The sequence below is a fragment of the Euwallacea fornicatus genome, chromosome 5, assembly GCF_040115645.1.
Source record: "Euwallacea fornicatus isolate EFF26 chromosome 5, ASM4011564v1, whole genome shotgun sequence".
NCBI lineage: Eukaryota > Metazoa > Arthropoda > Insecta > Coleoptera > Curculionidae > Euwallacea > Euwallacea fornicatus.
Genome location: NC_089545.1, coordinates 5,306,451 through 5,328,968, shown reverse-complemented (window position 1 = coordinate 5,328,968; position 22,518 = coordinate 5,306,451). Strand labels below are relative to the sequence as shown.

Sequence of the window (22,518 nt, the reverse complement as noted above, 5' to 3'; positions counted from 1 at the left end):
AAAACCCCAAGCAAGCGCAGTAAACGCGGTCATTTTCTGCGTGACATCATTTACCGCGTAGCAAGAAAAACAAATCGGTGACACCGTTTATGTCAATCAAACAAACGTCAATAAACACCCCATTAGGAACGGGCCCAATTTAATTTTAATTACCGACCAAATGGGGCAGTTAACTTCCAGTTAATTTGTTTTGCGTAAAAGATAATTTGTTTGTGTTGAGTGAGCACGTTTATTGCGCCAGTATAGATGCATGTATTCTTGGTTGCATAAGATAATGGAATAGAAATGCTGCAAATGCAGGCTCGTCACTGTCACGAATTGACAATTTGACAGGGAGAATTTGTGTGTGAATTGGTTGTTCCCCTCAAGAAGCTTGACGGAATTTGAATGTTACTTGACATTAAAAGAGGGCGTAACGGTACGCGTTTGTATTCTTGATATCATGGAATTGCGATCTTATGGCTCACTTCGGTTCGCTCAGAAAACAAAATTTAACTCCATGTTCCTGCAAGTTCCTCAGAAACTCCAAACATGTATTTTCTGGTCGGTGTATTACATTTGCAATTGTTGATGTTGAGTTCCTGCAGATGTCGCTGACAGAGGGTGTCACCATCACCTCGTTTACAACCTTGAAACGTTTCGAGGTGACAATTTTACATCCAATGACGTTGCAGGTGAATGGTTTTTTAATTAATGCGCACTCACAACCCGCAAATCGTCGTGTTCCCATCTTTTGCAACCAAACAGAGAGTGGTGGCCCTCGAAAGCCAGACTGTGTTCGTCGAGTATTTGACTTGCTCTCGTCCGCCGTGTTTCTTGTAAAATGTTTTCGCCATAAGACGCTTGTTAACGCGACGAGGCCCCGCTGAACAAATATTTGTCTATCTGTGGCAATTTGTGATCGTAAGACTGCCTTAATTGCTTTTCTGTTTTCGTTGGCAATAAGGTCGCATTCGGGGAAGGATTCTTTCTCTATTTAAGGAGGGAACAGTAATGGTCGATCGTTGGTGCTCCGGTTTGGAACATCCGCGTTGAGGCTTGAGATCTGAAGAAAAAAGGTGGAGGTAACGCCATGTACAACACAGACGGCGTAGCCTCAGCTTTTATACATAACAGTTGAGGTTGTAACGGTTACTACAGTACTAAGACTGGTTAACGCTAAGAATGTCACTTATAAAATGACATAACCTCAACTATCGAGGGTCATGTAAACAGTTGAGGTCCGCACTCTCTTCCGTTCGTTTCACTTAAGGTCATTGAGAGGTGGGATTAATGACCAATTTTTGGTGTTATAGCGTCAGTGAACACTCATTTGAGACACCAAGAAGTACGAAGGAACTAGTGGTCTTGGGAACAGAGATGGCGCCGTATGCAGCTGTTAGCGTTGAAAGCCATATAACTAAGGGTTGTCACGTGTCATTAAGACCATTACGAAAATGTCGTTGGTGTATTTCTGGGCGGTTATATCGACTGTTTCCCCGAATAAATCTGTTTTCCTTGTCTTCGATAAATCTGTCGACGAATGCGGTAGGTCTGCATCTCGTCCTTGCGCCTCGTTCAAGTGCTTCTCGTGTTTGTATTCTTTGCTTCCAACCTGGGTGAAACCCCCGTCTTCGAGTTGTTTACGTCTTCCCGGAGGATGATGGATTGAGTGCGCTTTCTTGCAGAGGAAACATTTATAATTTCCTCCCCATTTTGCGCTCCAGGAAAAATGAGGAAATCCGCGAAAAATGAAATCGTATTAGACGAACGAATCTCAAAAAGTCGACTGAAAAAGGACGGAAACGTCTGAAATAAAGGTAAGTTAAAGAGAGTTTATAATTAGACACTGCTTAAGCTTCTGGAGAAGGGGCTTAACAAATCGTTTGGTGTCGCAAGGTAAATTATATGCGGTAATTAATATGCGTTTTTCTGGAGAGGGGAGAGTGCCACGTAGTAGCCGAGTCTTGTCGCATCGGCGAACACAATCCTCGCAATAAACACTAGCTGTCGAAAATGTCTTCGTCCCTTATAAGAACGAAACGATCCTTGGTGAGGAGCTCCCACAGAACTTACCAGACTCGGACAAATCTTTGCATGAAAGAAGGAGCCTTATTACATAGTACCGCTCGCATCTCATTTGTCGTTCTCACCGATTTCAGGCAGAGATTTTTAAAAGAAAATTAAAAGGTCAATGCTTCTTTGTCTTGTTCAATCCTCAGCGCTTTTCACGTTAGAATTGTCGTAATTCTGTTAGCGGCCGATAAAATTCACTTATCCGTCGGAATTTCGAATGCCGCTCTTCGGTCGGAACATCTGTTTAGACGGAAAAGGAAGAGAACACTTCGTGTAACGGGCACCTCACGGTAGGCCACTCGAACTAGCCTGATGTTTATGTTGCGGCCTCTGCTGGGTTGTTCTTGTATCTCATTCGACCATTTAAGGGTGGCTAAGTTAACGGACGGTTCCCGAGAGAGACACCTGTCGGATGTTATCCTAAGTTATTGTCTTGGTGGTGGTTCTTCAAACTACCATGTGTGTTATTGGGTGTTGACCTGCGCTTGACGGGTTAAAGCATGTATAATGCCAAAGAATGTACCTTCACTCAGTCGAGAGGATTAGTCACTCCACGCAGCAACCATTAAGCGTACTTTACTACACACAAATTTGCCCCCCTTGACTGTGCCTGGCCGCCTTTTATCTCGGCTTATATTTGTGTTTTCTGACAAGTTTATTTTGGTAGAGACCGACATCAAATAATTCAGCAGTTAGCACCAAACACTATTAACCAGATCAAAGGCCGCATCTCTGGGATGATCATCACACGCCTTTCCTCCTTTCCCGACAACGTGAGACTTTCTGTTTCGCGGAAAATTTCACGCACGTGTCAATAAAACACTCGGAGTAATTAGAAAATGGCATTGCGTGACCCGCCTGGACATGTGACACACTCGTAAATCCGCAATTAAAAATCGGAGTACGCACGCCTCCATCGCAGCGGGCGCGTGCGTAATCACCGGTTATTAACTTGTACCAACACGGCCCAATTCCAGCAATTATCATCGGGGGCAGCTACTTTTTAAACGAGCGGTGAAGAAATATTGACTAAAGCAAAGCCCTATAATTTAAAGAGGCTTTGATCGGAGCCGCGCAAAGGTCCTCGGGTGTCGGAATCCGGACTTTGGCAAACATCTCACATGGTATCGGTATTTGTTCTCGGAATATTTTCTCATGAGTGTCGCAACGAAATAATTAACCTTTTTTGGCTTGTGTCGCCCTCAGGCAAATGGCGCAAACAGCGGAACTGTCCTACAGCTTCCGTTTAGCTCCAGGCCTCAAACTGCTCTTGATTGGAAAAGAGGAACATTTTCCGAATTCATATATTAAGATCAACCTAAATATTGAGATTAATATATTAGCTGCGTGTTTACTGCGGCGTCGATTCGCCGCTATCTTTTAATAAACTGACGAGAACTTTATGGGACATCTCCTTTGCCGCCGCTAAGTTAATGTTACCCAAATAAACCAATTTATTATTTCAAATTATTACAATAAATATAAAGAGGATAAATATTTGAAAATACCGTCCACGGCAAAATGGGTATTTTTAACCTCTCCGACGATCTGAAAGTTCGGGTTCCCTTCTCTGGAACAACAGCTCTTCCCAGAAATTACTCAAAAAATAAGTTACATTCGGAACCTCCAAAAGAGAACATTTTGGGTAGCTATACTATGCCATAGCTAAGAGGAATACCGAAGTTTGGACTCCTTATAGATGGCACCTGTATATAGAGTCCTCCCTAATAAGAAGCCCCAGAGAGTTCTTCATTTCTTTCAAATTTCTGAGTTGCAAGGTAGCATTTTCAATAAAAAAAAAAAAAAAAATCGGAATTGTAAATATGAAGTAAAGCACCTCAAGAAGTTGTGGTGAGGTCTTAGGAAGCCTGAACTCAAGAACTACGTCTCTACAGGGAATTTCTTTGATAGATTTTAATGCGGAAAAACAAAAATTCGTCGATTAACGAAACATTTCCAACTTTCCCTTAAATATTCCACAAAAATTATGCGAAAAACAAGTCCTTTTCATCAGCCTTCTAAGTTAATCCCGTCGCTCTCGCCGCCCTTACCAAAGGGCTAGTTATGGTGGGACAAAGGTTTGAAGAGATTTAAAATACCTTCGAGTTTAATATTCCCGAAACATCCCTAGAAATCCTCACGTATTCGCGTCACGCAGAATTCTTTGAATGAAGTCCCTTCTCCCGTGCCCTTTTGTGCATGCGACAAACCGCCAGAAGGGCCAGTTTCGTGCTTCGCACCAAATCCTTGTGCGATTTTCAATATTTGCAGTTTGAAGCAAATGAAAAGGGCGAGAAAAAAGGAGTTTATCTCCGCAGTTGTATTCCCGCACCAAAAAGCGTCATTTTTCCGGGATTTTCATTTCCTGCCCGTGGTGTGACGGCCATTATGCTTTATCGCCGATTCTCGGTTGAGCAGTTTTTTTTGAGCGAATAAAAATCATATTCCTGCCTTTTCAATGCCTCTGGAAATAGAAGTGTGAAAGCAACTTCCGATTGGTTTTGGGGAATTTAATAAACATTTTCCCATTTTAGGGCCGCGCCACTGGGTTTCCCCAAAAATGACAAATGTACATTTCACATCTTAACGCCTTTATAAATGGTGGCAGCTGCGCCAAACGAGGTGCAGAGGCGTCACACCAACGACTTGTTTTTTTTTGCGCTAATTACGCTCTAAATTATCAACTTCTTCTCGCTGCATAATTAGGAGGCTATGCCCCATTATGCCTCGAATTTAGGAAGATCCAGAGGCCGCACATGTGCCTCGTATAGATGGATGGGGATTACGGCAGCATTATGGCCTCCGTCGCATCAAACTGATACTAAAAAATTAATAACCCCGAATTTAGAGACGCCCGAGCAGGCTCGAATGGAGGCCCAGAGCCATATTTCATCTCAGGCGCGAAATGTGGAGCAAGAGCGAAAAAAGAAGGGTTTTCTCATCAGCCTGATGGATGGCTATCTTGTGTGGTACGCCCTTTATTTATGGCGGGCCTTATGACGTTTCGCACCAGATGTGCGGCGCGGGGACAATGCGGCCCTTTTCGCTAATGACTCCTTTAAAAAAAAAAAAAAAAAACAAGAAAGTCATCTTTTTCGCCCGTCAGGGGCGGCTCACACGAACGATTGGCAGTATATTCAATTAAGTAACCTCGAAGCAACGCCCTGGCAATTTATGTTAGGATGACGCCATCTGTCTGGTAACAAAAAGTTTGAACCAGCTATTCAAGGATTTACGGGTAGATGGCGCCAGGCTCAAACCCACTCCACACTCCATACGTGGTATAATGTATATTCAGGTACATGAAGTATACTCTACCCGAGATTCCCAATTTACAACACCTCGTAGAATGGCGTGTTTACTTGAATCGCTCTATTCCTTTATTTTCTATCCGCTAGCACGATCGTTTCCACCGACGTTTCTCAGACACCCTATAGATGGAGAAATTTGCACAGGAACCCTAACTAAGGCATTTTTAACCCCCCAAAAAGGTGTTATCTTCGCAAAGGAATTTACCCCATTCTCTCGGCACTTTCCGCACGAAAATCGTCCTTAATTTCTCTGGAAACATAAACCGAGCGGGGGCCATTGAGATGCAAAGCACGCGTCCCCTGGGGGTGACAGCCTCAACAATGGAGCCCCCTTGCTCGAATTTAACTTCTTTGCTTTCGATTTTAATAATCTGCGACTACTGAGAAAAACATCGCAATGCCAAATATGCATACAGTTTCAACAATAAAACCGTAAATATAAATCATAAAAGCAAATCACGGTAGCAGTGTTGTTTTGTAATAAAATGTTGTAAATTATATTGGAGGACACATTATCGACATGTCAGCTCACTGAATACACAATAAAACTGGCCGGGTATTTGCACAAGCAGCTATAGCATACGTAAGCTTCGCAGATTAGATAACGGCCTCGTCTGTTTTGGGTTTACATCGGCTTTATATTTATATGTGTGTCAACGGTCGTAATAACGCAGGAGTTTAAATAATTGTTGTCACTATTTGATTTTTCTATTCGGAAACATCACTCTCTGAAAAAATTTCCAATAGCAACAATGGAAATTTCTTGGACAGAAGAGGGCAAATTACAGAATCAATAGAAGCGGGAAAATGGCCATCTTTTCCTCTTTGTGTATTGAAAGTAATACCAGCATATTTTACATAGAATATGAATACAGAGGAGGTACCACATTCAACGGATGGTTTTGGTAAGAATAATCCGCTGGTGCGCAGCGCTATCTAGTGCAAGCCCCTGCAACTCTAGTTTGACCGTACTGATTACAGCTGGCGGCATCATCTAAGATCAAGCGTCGAAGAGAGTTCACAGAGCAAAAAGCGGCGGTACCGTTTGACTCTGGCATTAGAAGACTCAAAAGCAAAAGCGACCCAAACGCGCGATTGAGAAATTTGAGCACGGGCTCGATATTCTTCGAACATACGGGGTGTTTTAGTGGGTGAAAACCCCACACAGGCTGGTAGCATGGGCTCCAATATCGTCCTTTTGACAAGATTTTTAACCCCCCCCCCCCCCCTCCCCCCCAAAAAAAAAAGAGAGTTCAATGATAAAGAGAGACATGAGGTTGGATTTCTGTGTGTGAAAGTGAAAACCGTCTTAAAAATATGTGATTGAGTGCCCAATCCCAAATACTTTTAAAAGAAAACATCAGTGCGATTGAATTTCATAAAAAGACCTTTTTAAAAGAGTCTTCCAAGACGTTTGTATTGGACCATATTGTACAGGATGTAGCGAATTCTATGGTGACCGTTGGGATGGTGGGGGATACACCGTAGATTAAATTGTGACAAAGGTGCGCAGTCATCTCACCAATAAAATGAAGTTCTTGTTTATACTGGCATAGATAAGATGTTAATGAAGATCTGCGCCTTTTGTAGAAAGTGTAGATGAATGTTTTCGAGGCCCATTGCACGCTATAAATAAACATAAAATCGAGGAAAACAATGCTCGCAATAAAAATTAGTGTTCAGGGGAAAGATTTAAGCCTTAAAAATTCTCGAAATTCGAATAGGTAGATATTTACAAGTTAACCCTTTAGAGACGCTTTTCTTCAATATTTAAAGGAAATTTTGGTTTGCTTTCCTCTAATAAAAACGTTTCGAACTTCGAAACAAAATCAGGAAGTATCACTTTTTGGTCTGACAAATTGTTGGCACTGTCTGATAGCGTGCACCACAATAATTGGCATAGAACCCGATTGTGGTACCTCATTTCATGCTAGCTGAGCCCCACGAATCCAATGAACCAAGCCGTTTTACAGTAGGCGTAGAACATTCTACATTTCGCTGGTTGAGACCTCTCAAACGGATTAGCGGTCTATGAGATCTAAGACAAAAATTGGAAAACGCCGCTCTTCATATTTGAAAGTTGCTCGAAACTGTCTTGCTATCAATAACAAAATCAAATCAATCATCCGCTTCTATCATTATACCTGTTTGTGTAAAGGAATACCTCGCTTCGGTAGCACCTCAGATAAGATAACACCGTATCGACAACAATAATCCCCAATGAGCTGGTTACGAGCCCGTGTTCCTTTACGACTTTCGTTTATTCCTCATGGTATTACATACCCAACGCAACCAATTTGAAGGACTTAAATACTCAGGTATTCCGTCCAAAACTAGCTGAGGAACTAGGTTGAAAGCCTTAGGAAAATCTAAGAAAACACTCACCTTAAGAGCAAACCTCGAGGCTGGTATGCGAAATACCGCGAAGCCAACGGGGAACTTGGTCCTCTACAGAGACAGAACACCTTGTGGGGTCACCTCACTACTACTGTTTCACGTGGTGTCACTTGTCAGAGTTGACAGGTAAACATTAGAGCAACGGTTTGTGACGTTAGAATGCGACATGATAAGGTGCTAGGAAGCCCGATCGCGGAGCACTGAATGCCGGATTTCCCTTTCTGTCTGATAAAATTTATACCGGGAGATAAACTGCGTCGCGCATAAGGAAAAGCGGCGTCCAACGGGGCAACGGGGCAGCTATCGGCAGCGTCGGGACGCAATAATGCACTGTTACGTAGCATTGACATTGGAACTGTGATGAGTTGCGGCCATTTTGGAAAATCATTGTTGACAGTTTGATCTTCTGTGACAGCCATATTCAAACAAAATGGCCGCCGCGACGTCCATTTTGTTTGAACATAACTGTTCTGACACAAAAATCCTCTGTAGCTTAACGAATTATTGTTTCTTTCCGCGGACGCATTAAAATTCTCCCGGCTTTCCGAAGAAACCAGCGGAAAACTTCCTTAAAAAGCAGCCTGGAAAGGTTATTTACATTAATGGACTTTTAATTTGGCAGCGGAGCCCTGTCCAGGAAACTCTTTTCAGTTTTTGCACCGACTGCAGGAAATTTAATTTGCAGGACGCGGAATTCGCCAAGAAGTTCGTTAAGTATTCAAGCTCGAAGTGGGTTTTTCTTTCATCGAAAATGCGAGTTCGGACACAATATCATTTAATGGACACATTCATGAAAGGGCGCAACAGATTTCCACGTCTTCTTGCCAAATCGATCGCAAACATTAATAAGATTTTGAGTGGTTTCGGGGTTGATTTGCAGCCCTGCAAATCCCCCCGGCAAATTCAATTTGGACGGTCCATTATATAGAAATATTCGAGGGGCGATACAAAAATTACCACCGAAATCACGTCTTCGATGGGGGAGATATGAATTACTTCTGCAAGTTCATTTAGTTCTGTCGATCAAACGCATTTACTTAAAATTCATCGGGCGCACCTTCTGAAGTCCCCCAGAGGGGGGTAAAGCGCCCCAAAACGCGTCTCTTCAATGTGCAAATCTTAACTCACTTTGAGCAAAGACTACAAGGAATTGCCTCTATATCGACTTGTTCCGATGGAGGCGGATAAAGCCCCCCTTCGCATTTGCCCTCCGGCCCTACAATACAGTAATTGCGATATGGGCCCTTTCGGGGGGACCGCACGGTCTCTTAGGGCCTCGTCCGAGAATGCTCCGGAATACGTTATTTCGCTTTTTTCCCAGTGGCGGATGTTGCTTTTTTCAAAACAACAAACTCTTTTTAAAATGTGGGTATTATTGGTTGTATAACTTAAAGCATAAGACCTGTTGGGGCTTCCGATGGGTTTGACTTTAAGTTGCAACTGCGTGCAGCCTGCGTGAATTTAAAGTTTGGATAATGTCTGAAATTAATCGGAATTGTTAAAGTAGATGTGTCTTTAATGAGTATTCATCTATGTCATCTTCAACATGGTGCAATGCCTGGAAGCAGCAGATAATACCAGAAAATCCCTTTTAGTGATGGTTTTGGTTCAAAGATAAAGTCCCATTTAGAATATCTCTATCGTGGTGAAGGAGGAGGATCATAAACGGAGATAAAGTGATGAATAAGAAAGTCGCTAATTTAATTACAACTGGTTAGAAATTTAGGTAAAGTACGATACTTGTTAAATCCTGAACAGTCATGGTTGATTTAAGTTATATGATGATCCTTCTCTAGCTCATAGAAACAACAAATATATCGATCATAAAATATGGTTGTCAATTATCGTAAAATGAGAGGCGCCAGCATGCATCACGTTACGTCAGCAAGAGACACAAGTGGCCATTTTATTTATATTTTTGTAAACGAAAACTCACAAGTATTATCAGATGCATTGTACTGTGTCCACTGCTTTCCTGATTTTACTTTTATCTAGTTAGTAATTTTTCTAATTAAGGGAGACCATTAGAAGTTGCACTCCGTAAAAGATCACGAACGTCCACCTCATTCTTTGACTCCCATGAATTATCTAACAACTTCTCATTCACTTGTCATGCTATTCTTTTATCCAAAAATGACTGGCGCGGTTCAGGGAGTTTTAGTACGACCCTCACATTTCTACAAGGGTGCATTTACCTCACTTTACAAAGCGACCACAATATATTTATAAAATGCCCTTTTATAAATTTGCAAATTATCAGAGAGAAACAAAGATCGATTACTTATCGGGTATCGTCCCTAACTGCCCGATTTTGAGGGGGTGAAACGTACGGTCACGTGATCGATGGTCTCTCAAGGGTTGCGGGGATGACCTGAAGGAATTCTCAATCGCACTTAGTGTTTTATTAGGAAAAGGTGCGAGGGCGAAGCGATTAATCACCCAAAAAGGATGCGCATTTCTTGGGAAGAAAAACTACCAAAAATATTCACCATGTAAAATTGACGTGGTGACAGACAAACGATCGCGCACATCCCGTCCCTGGGCATAAATTTGTCAGTGCGAAATATGCAGTTTTAGTTCCGCTTATCATTCAATGCCAAACCTGGTCGGTTTCCTGTCTTGATGCTTTTTTCGCCTGTAGATGGAGGATAACAGCATCCTCCTTAATAGGAATGTAATTTTTCCTCGTTGCCATGAAAGCATTCAATCGTTTAAGCAGCCCCTCCCTAGTGCTCATGATAATACAACGCAGCAGGATTTTACTTAATTGGACCAGTTATCGACAATTATTAGCGATGAGTTTAGCGCGAAATCTGGCACTCCTGATAGTGCTCCTGTTGCGGTTAATAGGCAACAGGGCAGTCACTAGGGTGTACTTTTCGAAATGTGGTTTAAAGGGATTTTCTTGCTCCAATAACAACAACCAGAAGATAGAAATTACTTATGAGTGTCCCCCAGGAATTAATGTAAGTTACAAAGCTGTTTGTTAAATAGCCTGAAATTAACACGAGAGAAATTGCACGAAACAGGAACCGGCATTGTTCGTCAATCAATTTCAAGCCCCCACAAACATCGAGAGTCTCAAAATCAAAAATTGCCAGTCCATGATCATCTCCACCAGATGCTCAGGGGAGAACCGTTTCATTCAAAAGCTAGAGGTGACCAATGTTACCAAGTTGACATTGCAGAGATTGCAGTTCACCCCAATGTTGCCTCCTATAGTCATGTTTGAGAACATCAGTTCAATAGATAAAATCCCCAGTTTCACCTTTATGCAAATAGAGAAGGCCTACCACAGCACTGGTTGCTACATTCCGCAGGTGGACTTCCATAGCATTTACTTAAAAAATGTCTCAATTGGTGTTGTGCAGCCCAACGCATTTGTCGCAACGAACAACTTTAGCAATTTCAGCCTGATCGACGTTCACATCCAAAGGATCCAAACTTCCGGGATTCAAGTGCGGATGGACTTAAAGGGGGGGTTCGAAATGCGGAGATGCTTCCTTGGCCACGTGGAGCCTTTGGGGATGCAACTCTTTGGGAAACGGGCGGTTTTCTCGGAAAACCATTTCGAGGAAATTTCATTTAGCGGCATTAACGCCACATTGGAGGACTTTTATTTCACGAAGAACTTCATTGCGGTGTTCGAGTCGCAAGGATTTTCAGTTCTGGCTACAAACATGTTCATCTTAGACAACAATTTCTTGCTGCTGAAAAGCGGAGCCATGGAACGGCTCAGTCCAGGACTTATTCAAGACTCCGGCAGGAACTTCGGCAAACTGAAATTTCGCTACGACTTCAGCAAAAACACCCTCAACTACTTGGAAGTAGACAGTTTGCACCCTGACGTATTATCCTACGACAACGTCCCTACTGAGATGATGTTCAGTAGAAATATTTTCAACTGCACTTGCGAGAACATCGGATGGTTATTCTCTTACAACAACCCCAAATTAGAGCCCTTCTACGAGATGGTGCTGGATGGGGAGTACGCCAATGTATGCGACAACACTGCTGAGAGGGGGTGCCACCTGCTTCTGAAAAGGCTTAAGGGGGTTGTGCAGTGCGGAAAGTGCTCTCACAACTTTACTTTGGAACGCCTTTGTCGCAGTGAGAGCGTGGCTAATGTTACTATGAGGTATGAGAATATTACTGAGGATGTTCCCGAGGAGATGCTGGTTCCGGGGAATGAAATTGTTATTGCGGGAACAGCTGCAGCTCGCAGCTGCGGAGCTCTGCTGATCGTTTCAATGCTAAATTTGTATTAAATAATGATAAATAAAACTTCGAAGTTGAGTAAGATTCCTTTTTTTGAGCCTCCGAAAATCCTCAAGTTTTTAACAATTCAGTAACGCGTGAACGTGAGCGAATTCCGAGAAAGTTCTCCGGACGGAATTCGTCGTGTTTACGCTGTTTTTCTTTGATAAATAAAAGATTTTCTCGTAGAGAGCAAAAATTCCACTTTACTGCTTAAACATGCGTTTTCGGAAAAGTTCAAATTATTCGACATAGCTCGCTAAAGCATCGAAATTTTCAATTTTGCTTTACACAGTCAGAGGCGCCGAACCTGTAGGTCTTCACACAATTCGGTGTTCGTTGCTAACGTCGACTTTTAATGGAGCAATTTGCTTTTTTTGTTGAATTAAAGTGTGTCGACACACGCCATTGCTCTACGAGTGACGAGTCACTGCGAGATGTTGCTGACAAATTCAAAACTATAATATTAAAATACCGGGCGTGCATATGATGATTTTGCAGTATTTCAGTTAAGTCTCCAATTGAGACGCATTTACTTATTTAAAATAATCCTAAATACGTCCCTGGATGATAGGGCCATATAGCAAAGGGTCCGCTGCAATTTTTAACTTGAGCTGAGAAAATTATAGATGTAGGAAGACGGCTGGGGCAGTTCCAGAGCAAAAGTTGTTAATACAAATTTCTCTCTCTTGTGCGTTAGAAGAGTGAAAAAAAAAATTTCCCCACAAAAGCCCCACGGGAGGTGATTAAAGTGGTATTCAAATGAAGAAATTTTCATATCAAACGCCCACTTGATGGGGGCGCAGATATTTCCTCTAAAACTTTCATACCGCTTTGGTATCGATTTTCCCCCTCGGTTGTAAGTTACTAATGACAAGTCCATTAAGGTTGTACCTACACGCGAAAGACTCATTACGACTCAAAAAGACCATCGCCAATAACCTCGACTTGAATTTTAAGCGATGTTCATCAGCACCGGTGGTGCGTCTCTAGGCAAGATTCATTACCTCAATGTTGCGACAGTAAACATCAACTATACAGCCAGTCTTAGGGCCCAAAATGTTATTATCAGTAAAAAAGCCCACTCACCGTATAGTATAAAGCCGGTATCACTCATACATAACCTCAAAAAGCGGTTTTTTGCCACGCACCAAATTTTTAGTCAAACCCGCACTGAAAAAAAAGAGTTTCTCTGGAAAACAAAATCAACGTTGAAAAACTGAGAAGTTTCCCATCAAGAAAACTCCGCGCGTCCGGAAAACTGGGGACACTAAACGGTGCCGTAAACAAAGCAAATGGCGACGTCCCTAACAGCGTTGCCGCGCTGTTAAAAGAAAAACCAACAGTTGCAATTAAAATGGCGGCTGTGGTCCCATGTTATGAGACCGCCATTTTGACTCAAATACTAAGTAATTTCTGCTCGTTCCTTTCAAATTGTGCCTCGTGGTACTTCTTTTGAAAGGAAAACTAAATTCCAAGCAAATGGCGTCGGGACGCTTGCGTTTCCCAACACACGACAACGTGGCAAGGAAATTACGTTGCGCCGCGACGCCGAAAGATCGATACGTCGCGTATTTTACGGCGGACCAGACGAGTCACAATCATGCCTTAAATTCGAGCACAAATCACACGAATTAAACGCAATTCCCTCTGCATGCTACGCACCTGGATTTACATAAATGCATTGGCAGCTATTTTGCTACAATTAAGAAACCTTAAATCTCTTTCAAAGTAAATAGGTGGAAGCGGCGCGTCGGCTTGGAAATAAAGCACATGGTACCAGGTCTTGTAAATCGGGCGGCCACAGTTTACCATTCAAGTGGTTTATGTGACTCGCGTGACAGCTTTACGGCCTCCGGGGCAGCCGTGAGGAATGCGACACCCTGTATATGAGCACATGACGTGAAACCCGATATTATAGACTATATGTAATGTACTACAAGAAAGCGCTTGGAAATGGGCCTTATGGCCACAGTCTCACGTGTGTGTTTGCTTCACTTTTGAAAAACAAACGGCGATCGTGGAAAGCCGCAGCTGACCGCTTAGGGGGTCGGTTACGGCCTCTCGAGGGTTTCAAATTTCAATTGTTTTCATAATATAGTTCGCCTCTTGTTTCGTTACTTTAAGTCACGGCGTCATTGCAAAAAACTAGAAGCTCCTGCTTAGAGCAAATAATAGTCTTAAGCGCTATTCAATTGGTTAATGGTAAAATCTCACATGCGGACTATCACAATGTCATATTTTCTGGGGTGATCTAGAGCTTTATTAATGAGCCGTTTTTGGGTCTCGATCAAGGCTCCAGAATCCAGAGGTACGCATCAACTGCCTGGCCAACGGGTCAAGGGTAGAGAAAGCTTGCCTTTGAGGTTGTTAATAGGGCTGCACAAACGGTTTCAACTTCAGGGGGAGCTGACTAAGCAAAAGTTGAAATTTTCCCTTTCGCTATGGACAAATCGCGGCTAGACCTGCCATTTCCGAACAGCAGGAAATGAGGTCTAATGCGCCATTTTGAAAACGGAGGTTTCCCGTGAATAGATTTCAAAGTAATAACTAAACTTTTTGGCCCTAAACAAGGCTTAATTTTCCCCCAACGTCGATGCAAATACATGAAAATTAGTCCCTTATTAAGGCGGTTGGGGATGATTTAGCGAGGCATTTTAATGCGGACCACCTTTCGAACGAAAATTGGAGATTTACGACGGTCGGAATATTTTAAAGAAGGAAAGGGGGTATAAACAAACAGGCTCGGTTTCCCCGTGTAATAACTTAATGAGGAGGTTCTGTGTGCGTACGTGGTAATCCAAATATTGAAGACATGTTTGCGACTTAACGAGAGATTAATCGGCACGAAATTAGACCCGAGTCAGTTATAATTCTCATTGTTATTTGTTTTTACACGGCGGCCTGGCGACATATTTATGCCTTAAAAGTGGTTTATGGGCGGAATCATTGTGGGAATCATTTCGCCTATTTCAATCAAGTTAAGGCAGTAAATTCGCTCTTTGGTGAATTTTTAATGAGAAATTTAAAACCGAGACGCGGGTGTTTTGTTGCGGAAACTCTAAGAGGCTTATTAAATTCGCAATTCAAACGCGGAGCTTTAAAAAAGAAACTTTCACACCAATTCTTCTCGAAAACTACACAAATGTTTAATCTAAAAGCAGTCGGGATCCCCTTTGGTACATTTCTTATTCAAAGTCATATAAGACAATTAAACGAGGGCGAAAAGTCCCCGGGGCTGATGAGCCGTCAAGTCCCCAATACACTTGGACCGAGCAAACTTGCTTAACTATGACTAATACGCCAATATTGCCGATTTTGGGGGTGATGGGAGAGAAATAACACCGGTTTGTTGTTCTATAGGGTGCGAGATATTTTGCCGGCCGATTAGTGTGTACTTTGCCAGGATTTTTCCCATATCAAAAAAATAATAGAACAACACTTCTCAAACTTCATTTGATTCATCCAGACTATTTGAAGCTTAGTGACAACGTCGCAACGCTCATTTGTTTTGTTCAATTTTTATTTCAGTTTTTTTAATCGACAATCTTACCCCTTCAGGTCTCTATCTATTTGGATCAGCCTGATCCTTATCAGTTGATTTTCCACCAAGAAGATTAGCTGGCACTCATCGGAGATTAATCCGATTTCTGATTGAAACAGCATCGTGCCGTTATCAATATTTCTGAGACCAATATTATGCTCTATTAAGATTGGTTCGGAAGTACTCCATTAACAAATTGAAAATTATGGCACCGTTATGAGGAAATTATGGGCTTTGTACGTGACAATCCGTATCATAACAGAGAGTCAGAAGAACAATTTTGGCGAAAGGGGAGCGAAGGGGACATTTGCCTTAAGGCGAATTGTTTGGTGAGAGGTTTGAAGGGAAATTGCTGCTGCCTATTGCTTTTGATGAGACCCATATTCGATTATAAAAATTATAATAAGCAGACACTAGTTCTGTGTACTCAATTCGGTTCGAAAGCGTCATGATGAAATACTGATATATAGAGGAAAATCAGCCGTTTTGCCAATTCACATTTCTTGATATTACTCCGTCACCATTTTATCCACAATAGTACTTGGTTTTCCAACAAGTTGATTGTGAGCCTCAATTTGGAACAAAGAGGACAAAGAATGGGAAACTACATGTCCTAGAAATTATCCAGCTTACGCGTTCCTGCTAAAATGGAGCTGAGTTAAAATTTGGCATTCATTTGATAGTGTTTGATTCCATATTGATTCTCTTGTTCAGTGTAGCGTCAATATGCAACCAAATATACATAGTGCATTACGTCATAAACTGACTATCTATTTGCAGTCGCGGGTATAATGAAACAAAAGACTCGGAAATGAAACGTTATCAGCAGTAGGACGTGTTTAATTTAGTTCAATAACTCTTTTCGAGGTTTAGGCGTATAATTTCGATGTATTACATGAGCCAATCGAATTAGAGACCTCCCTTAAATTGGTCTCATTGGCTCTGATGGAAATGCGGCTCTCTCAAAGTGCCGCCAGTAACGACATTAGTCTGGCATAGTCTGGATAGTTACATGTTCAATTTGGCCGCGGTTACGCACCATTGTGCGCGTGCAAGTGCAAATGACGTTTCCCTTTGCCTCTCTCTGCACTTTACCCTGCAAATATCCGATTTATTTCCTCCCCGTCGATGATTATAAAAGTTAAAAACCAATTTCGGGAAAAAGAACTGAAGAGAAATTGGAAACACTTTTCCTTGGAAAGCGGCACCGCTCAAATCGAAATTGCGACAGACCTTTTACCGGGGGTCGTCGGGGGAGCAGCGTCAAAGGGCGCCGAGAGATGGGGGCGCGGAGAGCCGGGGCGGCCGTATCGAAGGGAGGTCTAAAGGGCTGTTTAAGAGATGTTGATTGCCAATTTATTTACCCTGCGGGCGTTTGATTCCGATCGTTCCGTTACATGTAGCCCTTTGAAGGCTGTCTTCTTTTTCCGAGCGACACTGATTATTATTGCAGAAAAAGGCCCAGAAACGGAGGGTATTGTTGAGAGAACGAACATTGTTATCTTTTGTTTTAGAGCTGGAGTTTTGTTGAGAACAATGATGTAGCATTTCTGTGTATTATACAACTTCAGTACGGACGTGGAGTCTGGAGTATCGAATAGAGAGAACAGAGATATAATTTCATAACAGACTGCATTGAAATATATACAAATAAATATATTTCAATGTAGTGGTGTTGTTCCTAATTCATTACAATCACACAAAAACAAAAATTTATATCTTAAAAAGTATGAGATATGTTTTTTACTGTTGAAAATTATTTTATTTGATTTATTAAATAAAAGAAAAAGATATGGAAAACAAAAAATATCGCCCCCGGGTGGGCTCGAACCACCAACCTTTCGGTTAACAGCCGAACGCGCTAACCAATTGCGCCACGGAGGCGTTGTAGTAGTTTGCTCTATGGACGTATTAGAACATTGTAAATTTAATGTTAACTTTAGTATTTCAAAAATTTGCAAATATTGAAATATGGCTATTCGGTCCCTTCAAAAAATTTCATATTGTCACGCTACGCCTATTAATTTCAATTGTTCCGGTTCTAAATATTTCTTTTGAAAAAATAAAACTTTTTTCAAAACTAATTTATTTAAAAAAAAAATTATTTGTAGCAAAACTGTTTTTAGTGCATTAAAACATTTTCCTCAAAAATAAAAAAGTAATCTCACCGTGACAATGTTTTTCACATTGCCGTGACCAGGATTCGAACCTGGGTTACTACGGCCACAACGTAGGGTCCTAACCACTAGACGATCACGGCTATCGAGACACACAGGCAACGTTGCTTATTATCATACATAATGCAACTGACGTCAAGTATCATTGGTCAATTCGATCAATATGTTAACTCAATTCCTTCAATAAAAAAACCTTACATCAACATTTTTAAATAACACAACAGGTTAAATTGAAATGCATCATAATATTATTTTATGAGTTGAAATCGATAGTGGTAATTGTAGGCCACCCCTCAGTAACATCTTGACCTCTGAGTGACATTTGACAACACTGCAGCGGCCACTAAACTTTAAAATTTGCCGACTGCTACTGGGGAGCCTGTGTTCAACTGGTTCCGTGCGCAATTGAGCTAAGACATGCTCTCCAATCTCCTGCATACAATTCCATTGGCCCACAATCTAACTTAATGTCGCAACTTTAATCAAGTGCGCACTGAATTTACTGAAAACGAAACCAACTTCTTTGGTTCGTTTTTAATCTTGTTGGTACCTGAGATCACCTTAAGACTACTATAATCTTTTGTTGCCACAGTGCGGACTGAACAACTAAGGCACAGAAAGCGGATTGTTTTGATTGTGTTTATGTAGTGTATTGAAGTTATTTCATATTTGAGAGTGGTGCTTCATGGGTTCGAGAGTAGGTGGCCCGAGTACTGCAGGTTTGTCTGCAGACAAGGCTTTGGCAGGGGTTCCCCGGCTTCTGGACGATCTCCAGAGACTTTCCGAAGACACAGATTCTGCAGACATAGTCTTTCTATTGGGAAGAGATGAGGAGCGGGTCTATGCCCACCGAGTCATTTTAATGGCGAGGCAAGTACTACCAAATTTACAGCAAAAGCGAAAACTGTTGCTCTAAAAACCGCCCTATCAAAAGCTTCATTCATTAGTGTAAACTTCAAAGGCCCATATTTTGCTTTGTGTCCCTTATACTTAACAATATTGCTTTCTATGGCGAAGGGCCTCTTGTCTTGTGCAATGATGCTAATTACAGACAACCTGAAGACTACTTGGCTTTAACGTGAAATTGGCTATTTTTCACTTTGATCTTTTCCTTTTTAGAGCAGCTACTTTCGAGTGCACGTGTGCGCTCCTTTGTATTAAAGCGCTCGTCGATGAAAATGCAAAATAGAGCCATGAATAACAAACCAGAAGGTTGATTTTTAGGTGCAAGAGCTTCCAGACAGCCAAAAGAGGCGAAGTCTGCAGAATCCCGGGGTGCACTGTGTCGCTGGCTGCACCAGGGACCCCCACGCCGGTGCGACTTCCCAAAGTACCACCAGAGACTTTCAAACAATTTTTGCTTTACGTCTACACGGGGAAGGTGCCTATGGAAGGGAAGGGAACAGAAATGAAGTTTCAAAAAAACTTTTACACGGTTACAGATATTGCTGCAAGATAATGGGGTTTTTGAGATGATGGCACTGGCGCAAGAATTGGGAGTTGATGAGCTAAGAAACGCCTGCGAGGACCACGTAACATCGACCCTTTCAGTTCCATCAGCTTGCACGTTTCTGGCCACTGCTATGGACATACAAGACAGATCGGCGGGTAAGCGATTTCTTTCTAATTGTTTATCTTTTTGCAACCTCGTTTTGCCTGAAGTGATATAAAATCTGACACGTATGTGGCAATTTTATAGTAGAATTAACGTTGACATGTGTCCTTCAATACATTTGTCAAATTTTTAAATTAGAATCACAAAAAGTAAAGTGGAAATGAAAATTACCGCAACAATTTACAACGAATTATCGACAAAGTCAATGAATGATAAATGAAATGAACGTCGCCAATTAGTGCGTTGAAAGTATGGTAAAGTATTTTGGATTCAATGTAGGCAATCAAAGAATGAAACGTAACAAATAGTAACATATGAATTTTTGTTCTGAGGTTTATTCGACAGGTTTTAAGGTGTGAGTCCTACTGCATTAAAAAGATACTTGAGCTTCAATATGATAACAATACTTTTGTAAATTATCAGAATACTATTGAATATATAAAATTCTCTAAAATGTCTGGATGACATGTAATATAGGCAACCAAATATATATCTCGACCTTTGTTTCAAAAATTTCAAGGATATTGTGCCATTATAACGTTTTGTAGTTAGTTCAAAAATACGAAAATTTTAAATGTTTGTTTTTCAATTTCCAAAAAAGTAATTCAATAATATTTATTACATTGATAATAATTAATGAGAGCACGATTAGGTTCTCATCGACTTTTTGTCATTTCCACGCAAGTGCGATGGTGGTGTAATGGTCAGCATAGTTGCCTTCCAAGCAGTTGATCCGGGTTCGATTCCCGGCCATCGCATAGTTTTTTTTAATTATTAATTTTTCAATAAAAATTTAAACCGTAAGATTTATAATTTAAAAATGTTATTTTTATAACAATTGTAAAGAAATAATGTTATGAGTATAAATATAACAATGAAAATTTCAACTTTAGGTAATAAAAAATTTTAAATTATAAAAAGGTTTTTTATATTAACAAAAAAACAGATGATAAATTTAAAAAATAATAAAAAAAAAAGGTAACGTAAGGACTGGGAATCGAACCTGGAAATTATCTGATTTACCAATTTATTGTTTATAATGTCGCCATCTATTAGTTCAATTTTGTGTGCATTCATGTGTCTAAGTCAACGTCACTGTCTAATTACCGCTATTTCTTTTCCACCTAACCTTATTCTCTTCACAAAAAAGCTTCCCTTTTGCGTTACTGTATTGTTTCATTAAACTCGTCCCAAAAATGGCCTACAAACCGCAAAAGGTTCAAAAGGTGATGGTGCAGCCCATCAACCTCATCTTCAGATACCTACAGAACCGCTCGCGAGTTCAGGTGTGGCTTTACGAAAACATCAGACTAAGGATCGAGGGACACATTGTCGGCTTCGACGAATACATGAATTTGGTGCTGGACGACGCCGAAGAGTATTACATGAAGACAAAGAACAGAAGGCAGCTGGGCCGGATCATGTTGAAGGGAGATAATATTACGTTGATTCAGATGGTGAAACCAGACATTGGGGCTGGTGACAATTAACTCTATAATTTTAAGTTATTAAGGACTATTCTTCTCAGTTTGTAATAAGCAAAATAAATTTCACAATTTTTCGTAAATGGTGGTTTTTGTGTTATTGTGATTATGATGGTTTAGGTGGCAAAGCCACTGCAGGCTTCATTGAACGGTGCGTCAGCTATATAGGAGAGAATGCAGTGGAATGTGTGAGGACAAACTCATTTCTTTCCCTCCCTAAGGAGGCTATCATTAAACTCATCTCCTCAGATTATGTATGTATTTTTGCCATGTTGTTGTGAGTCTTGGGTTGGATTCCTATATTATTAGCTTTGCTTGGATGAGGAAGATGTATGGAGGGCAGTGCTCAACTGGGCCAAATATCAGGCAGGAGTGACACAACCAACAGCTCATTGGACTGAAGAGGAAAGAGTAAGGGTGTGCCAACAGCTCTCCTTTGTAATCAATCATGTGCGCCTGCTTTTAATTGGTATTAATTTCTCACAGTAAATTTCAAATAACAGTAAGGGATTATAGATTCTCAAGTATTTGCTGAGGAGGTGGAGCCCACAGGAGCAGTACCCATGGAGCTCAGTTTGGAGAGGTACCGACATGCAGCTTTGCCTAGCAAATACCTAGAAGCCTCAGAGGATCAGAGACTAAAGCCTCGAGTTTCACCTCATTTGTTCTCTGGATCTTTGATTATAGGTTTTGTTGGTTTATTTTAAAATAACAAATAACTAAAATGAATAATTACATTTAGGTCAAGACAAAAGCCATTATCAGAGGATTTTGAATGCTTGGTATGGCCATCCCAAGCAGACTTGGAGGTTGACTTACCGAGCTAGTAGTCATGGGTATTTGGCATGTGCATTTCACAGACATTGTGATGGAATTGCTCCTCTTTATGTCATTGTTTTAGTATGTGTTTCTTTAATTATTAATGAGTGATAAAAAACTTGATAATTATAGGGCGCAAGGGGAGAAATTTGTGGGGGATTTACTGATTCAGCTTGGGCCCGGCCTCCAGGTAAAAGTCGCTATATTGCGGCGGATAGGGCTTTTCTCTACACCCTATGTAATCACCAGGACTTACCTCCCACTCAGTTCCATTTGATCAAGAAGCCCTTTGCCATTTGTTATCATCCAGAGTAAGGAAAAGGGGGTGACTTGTTGGGAAAGTTGCGAATTGTTTTTGTTACAGATCGGGGCCGATTTTTGGGGCAGGGGCGGATTTGCTCATATCCAGCAATTGCAACAGTAATATGGACAGTTATTCCAACTTGCCCCACACTTATGATGGGGATGGGGCTTCTTGTTCTATTCTGATGGGAGACTACAACTTTGCAGTAGCCGATTACGAGGTTTACACTCCCATAAGTTCCTCTAAATATTCTAAAATTGAGCGGTATCAGTGATTTCAATAAAAAAAACTACATTTATTTATACGACATTTATTATGGTCCGACCACATATTATCTGAACTGTGCTCGACACTTCACTGAGAGTAATATTCATAAATAATTTTTCAGCCCAATTTGGATTTTGTCAATATATAGATAAAACAACTGCGGTTTTTTAATTTACTCATCGCCATATTTTTTCTACTATTGTGAATTTTTAAATGTTAATTCGTACTCTGCTCAAGCTTTATTTAAGAAATAAAAACTATAATAAATATAACCCGATAATTTGACTT

General features: G+C 41.1%; 4 protein-coding genes and 3 non-coding genes across 11 annotated transcripts in view; 4 read left to right on the top strand and 3 right to left on the bottom strand.

Moving 5' to 3' along the window:
- fz2 (frizzled 2) overlaps positions 1-13,461 on the bottom strand; it is a 36,138-nt gene extending 22,677 nt beyond the window's left edge. For 2 of the 3 annotated variants that reach the window (XM_066282829.1, XM_066282831.1), the window contains exon 1: positions 7,752-8,009. The gene's annotated coding sequence lies outside the window, so the exon portion shown is untranslated. Of the gene's footprint in view, positions 1-7,751; positions 8,010-13,109 lie in introns of those variants that run through there. The other variant, XM_066282830.1, reaches the window with a different exon arrangement.
- LOC136339515 (uncharacterized) lies at positions 9,350-12,059 on the top strand. The gene is made up of 2 exons (XM_066282841.1): positions 9,350-10,729; positions 10,793-12,059. The coding sequence occupies exons 1-2, from the start codon at positions 10,457-10,459 to the stop codon at positions 12,029-12,031; spliced, it is 1,512 nt and encodes a 503-aa protein (XP_066138938.1). The 5' UTR covers positions 9,350-10,456; the 3' UTR covers positions 12,032-12,059.
- A 3,913-nt stretch (positions 13,462-17,374) lies between the features above and the next one.
- Positions 17,375-17,448, bottom strand: TRNAN-GUU (transfer RNA asparagine (anticodon GUU)). The gene has a single exon. It is a non-coding gene; the product is annotated as a tRNA-Asn (tRNA).
- Positions 17,449-17,667: 219 nt separating this feature from the next.
- LOC136339514 (serine-enriched protein) lies at positions 17,668-22,510 on the top strand. 3 transcript variants are annotated; one of them, XM_066282839.1, is made up of 9 exons: positions 17,668-18,611; positions 18,966-19,122; positions 19,184-19,349; positions 20,961-21,094; positions 21,150-21,309; positions 21,366-21,527; positions 21,583-21,740; positions 21,792-21,970; positions 22,024-22,510. In XM_066282839.1, the coding sequence occupies exons 1-9, from the start codon at positions 18,427-18,429 to the stop codon at positions 22,235-22,237; spliced, it is 1,515 nt and encodes a 504-aa protein (XP_066138936.1). In that variant the 5' UTR covers positions 17,668-18,426; the 3' UTR covers positions 22,238-22,510. The 3 variants fall into 3 exon arrangements, with proteins under 3 accessions (XP_066138936.1, XP_066138937.1, XP_066138935.1); XM_066282840.1 differs by having other exon boundaries at positions 21,357-21,527; positions 21,583-21,728; XM_066282838.1 differs by having other exon boundaries at positions 17,670-18,611; positions 21,357-21,527.
- TRNAH-GUG (transfer RNA histidin (anticodon GUG)) lies at positions 17,753-17,824 on the bottom strand. Its single transcript has one exon. It is a non-coding gene; the product is annotated as a tRNA-His (tRNA).
- TRNAG-UCC (transfer RNA glycine (anticodon UCC)) lies at positions 20,043-20,114 on the top strand. The gene has a single exon. It is a non-coding gene; the product is annotated as a tRNA-Gly (tRNA).
- Positions 20,327-20,923, top strand: SmE (Small ribonucleoprotein particle protein SmE). The gene has a single exon (XM_066282863.1). It carries the CDS (start codon positions 20,553-20,555, stop codon positions 20,844-20,846), a length of 294 nt encoding a protein of 97 aa, XP_066138960.1. The 5' UTR covers positions 20,327-20,552; the 3' UTR covers positions 20,847-20,923.
- Positions 22,511-22,518: the final 8 nt, after the last annotated feature.

Coding starts and splice junctions, on each gene's coding strand:
- LOC136339515 (XM_066282841.1), top strand. CDS start 10,457: ATGAAAGCATTCAATCGTTTAAGCAGCCCCTCCCTAGTGCTCATGATA. Junction 10,730..10,792: donor AGTGTCCCCCAGGAATTAAT/GTAAGTTACAAA, acceptor TGCACGAAACAG/GAACCGGCATTGTTCGTCAA.
- SmE (XM_066282863.1), top strand. CDS start 20,553: ATGGCCTACAAACCGCAAAAGGTTCAAAAGGTGATGGTGCAGCCCATC.
- LOC136339514 (XM_066282838.1), top strand. CDS start 18,427: ATGGGTTCGAGAGTAGGTGGCCCGAGTACTGCAGGTTTGTCTGCAGAC. Junction 21,310..21,356: donor TGTGCGCCTGCTTTTAATTG/GTATTAATTTCT, acceptor AAGGGATTATAG/ATTCTCAAGTATTTGCTGAG. Junction 21,528..21,582: donor CTCTGGATCTTTGATTATAG/GTTTTGTTGGTT, acceptor AATTACATTTAG/GTCAAGACAAAAGCCATTAT.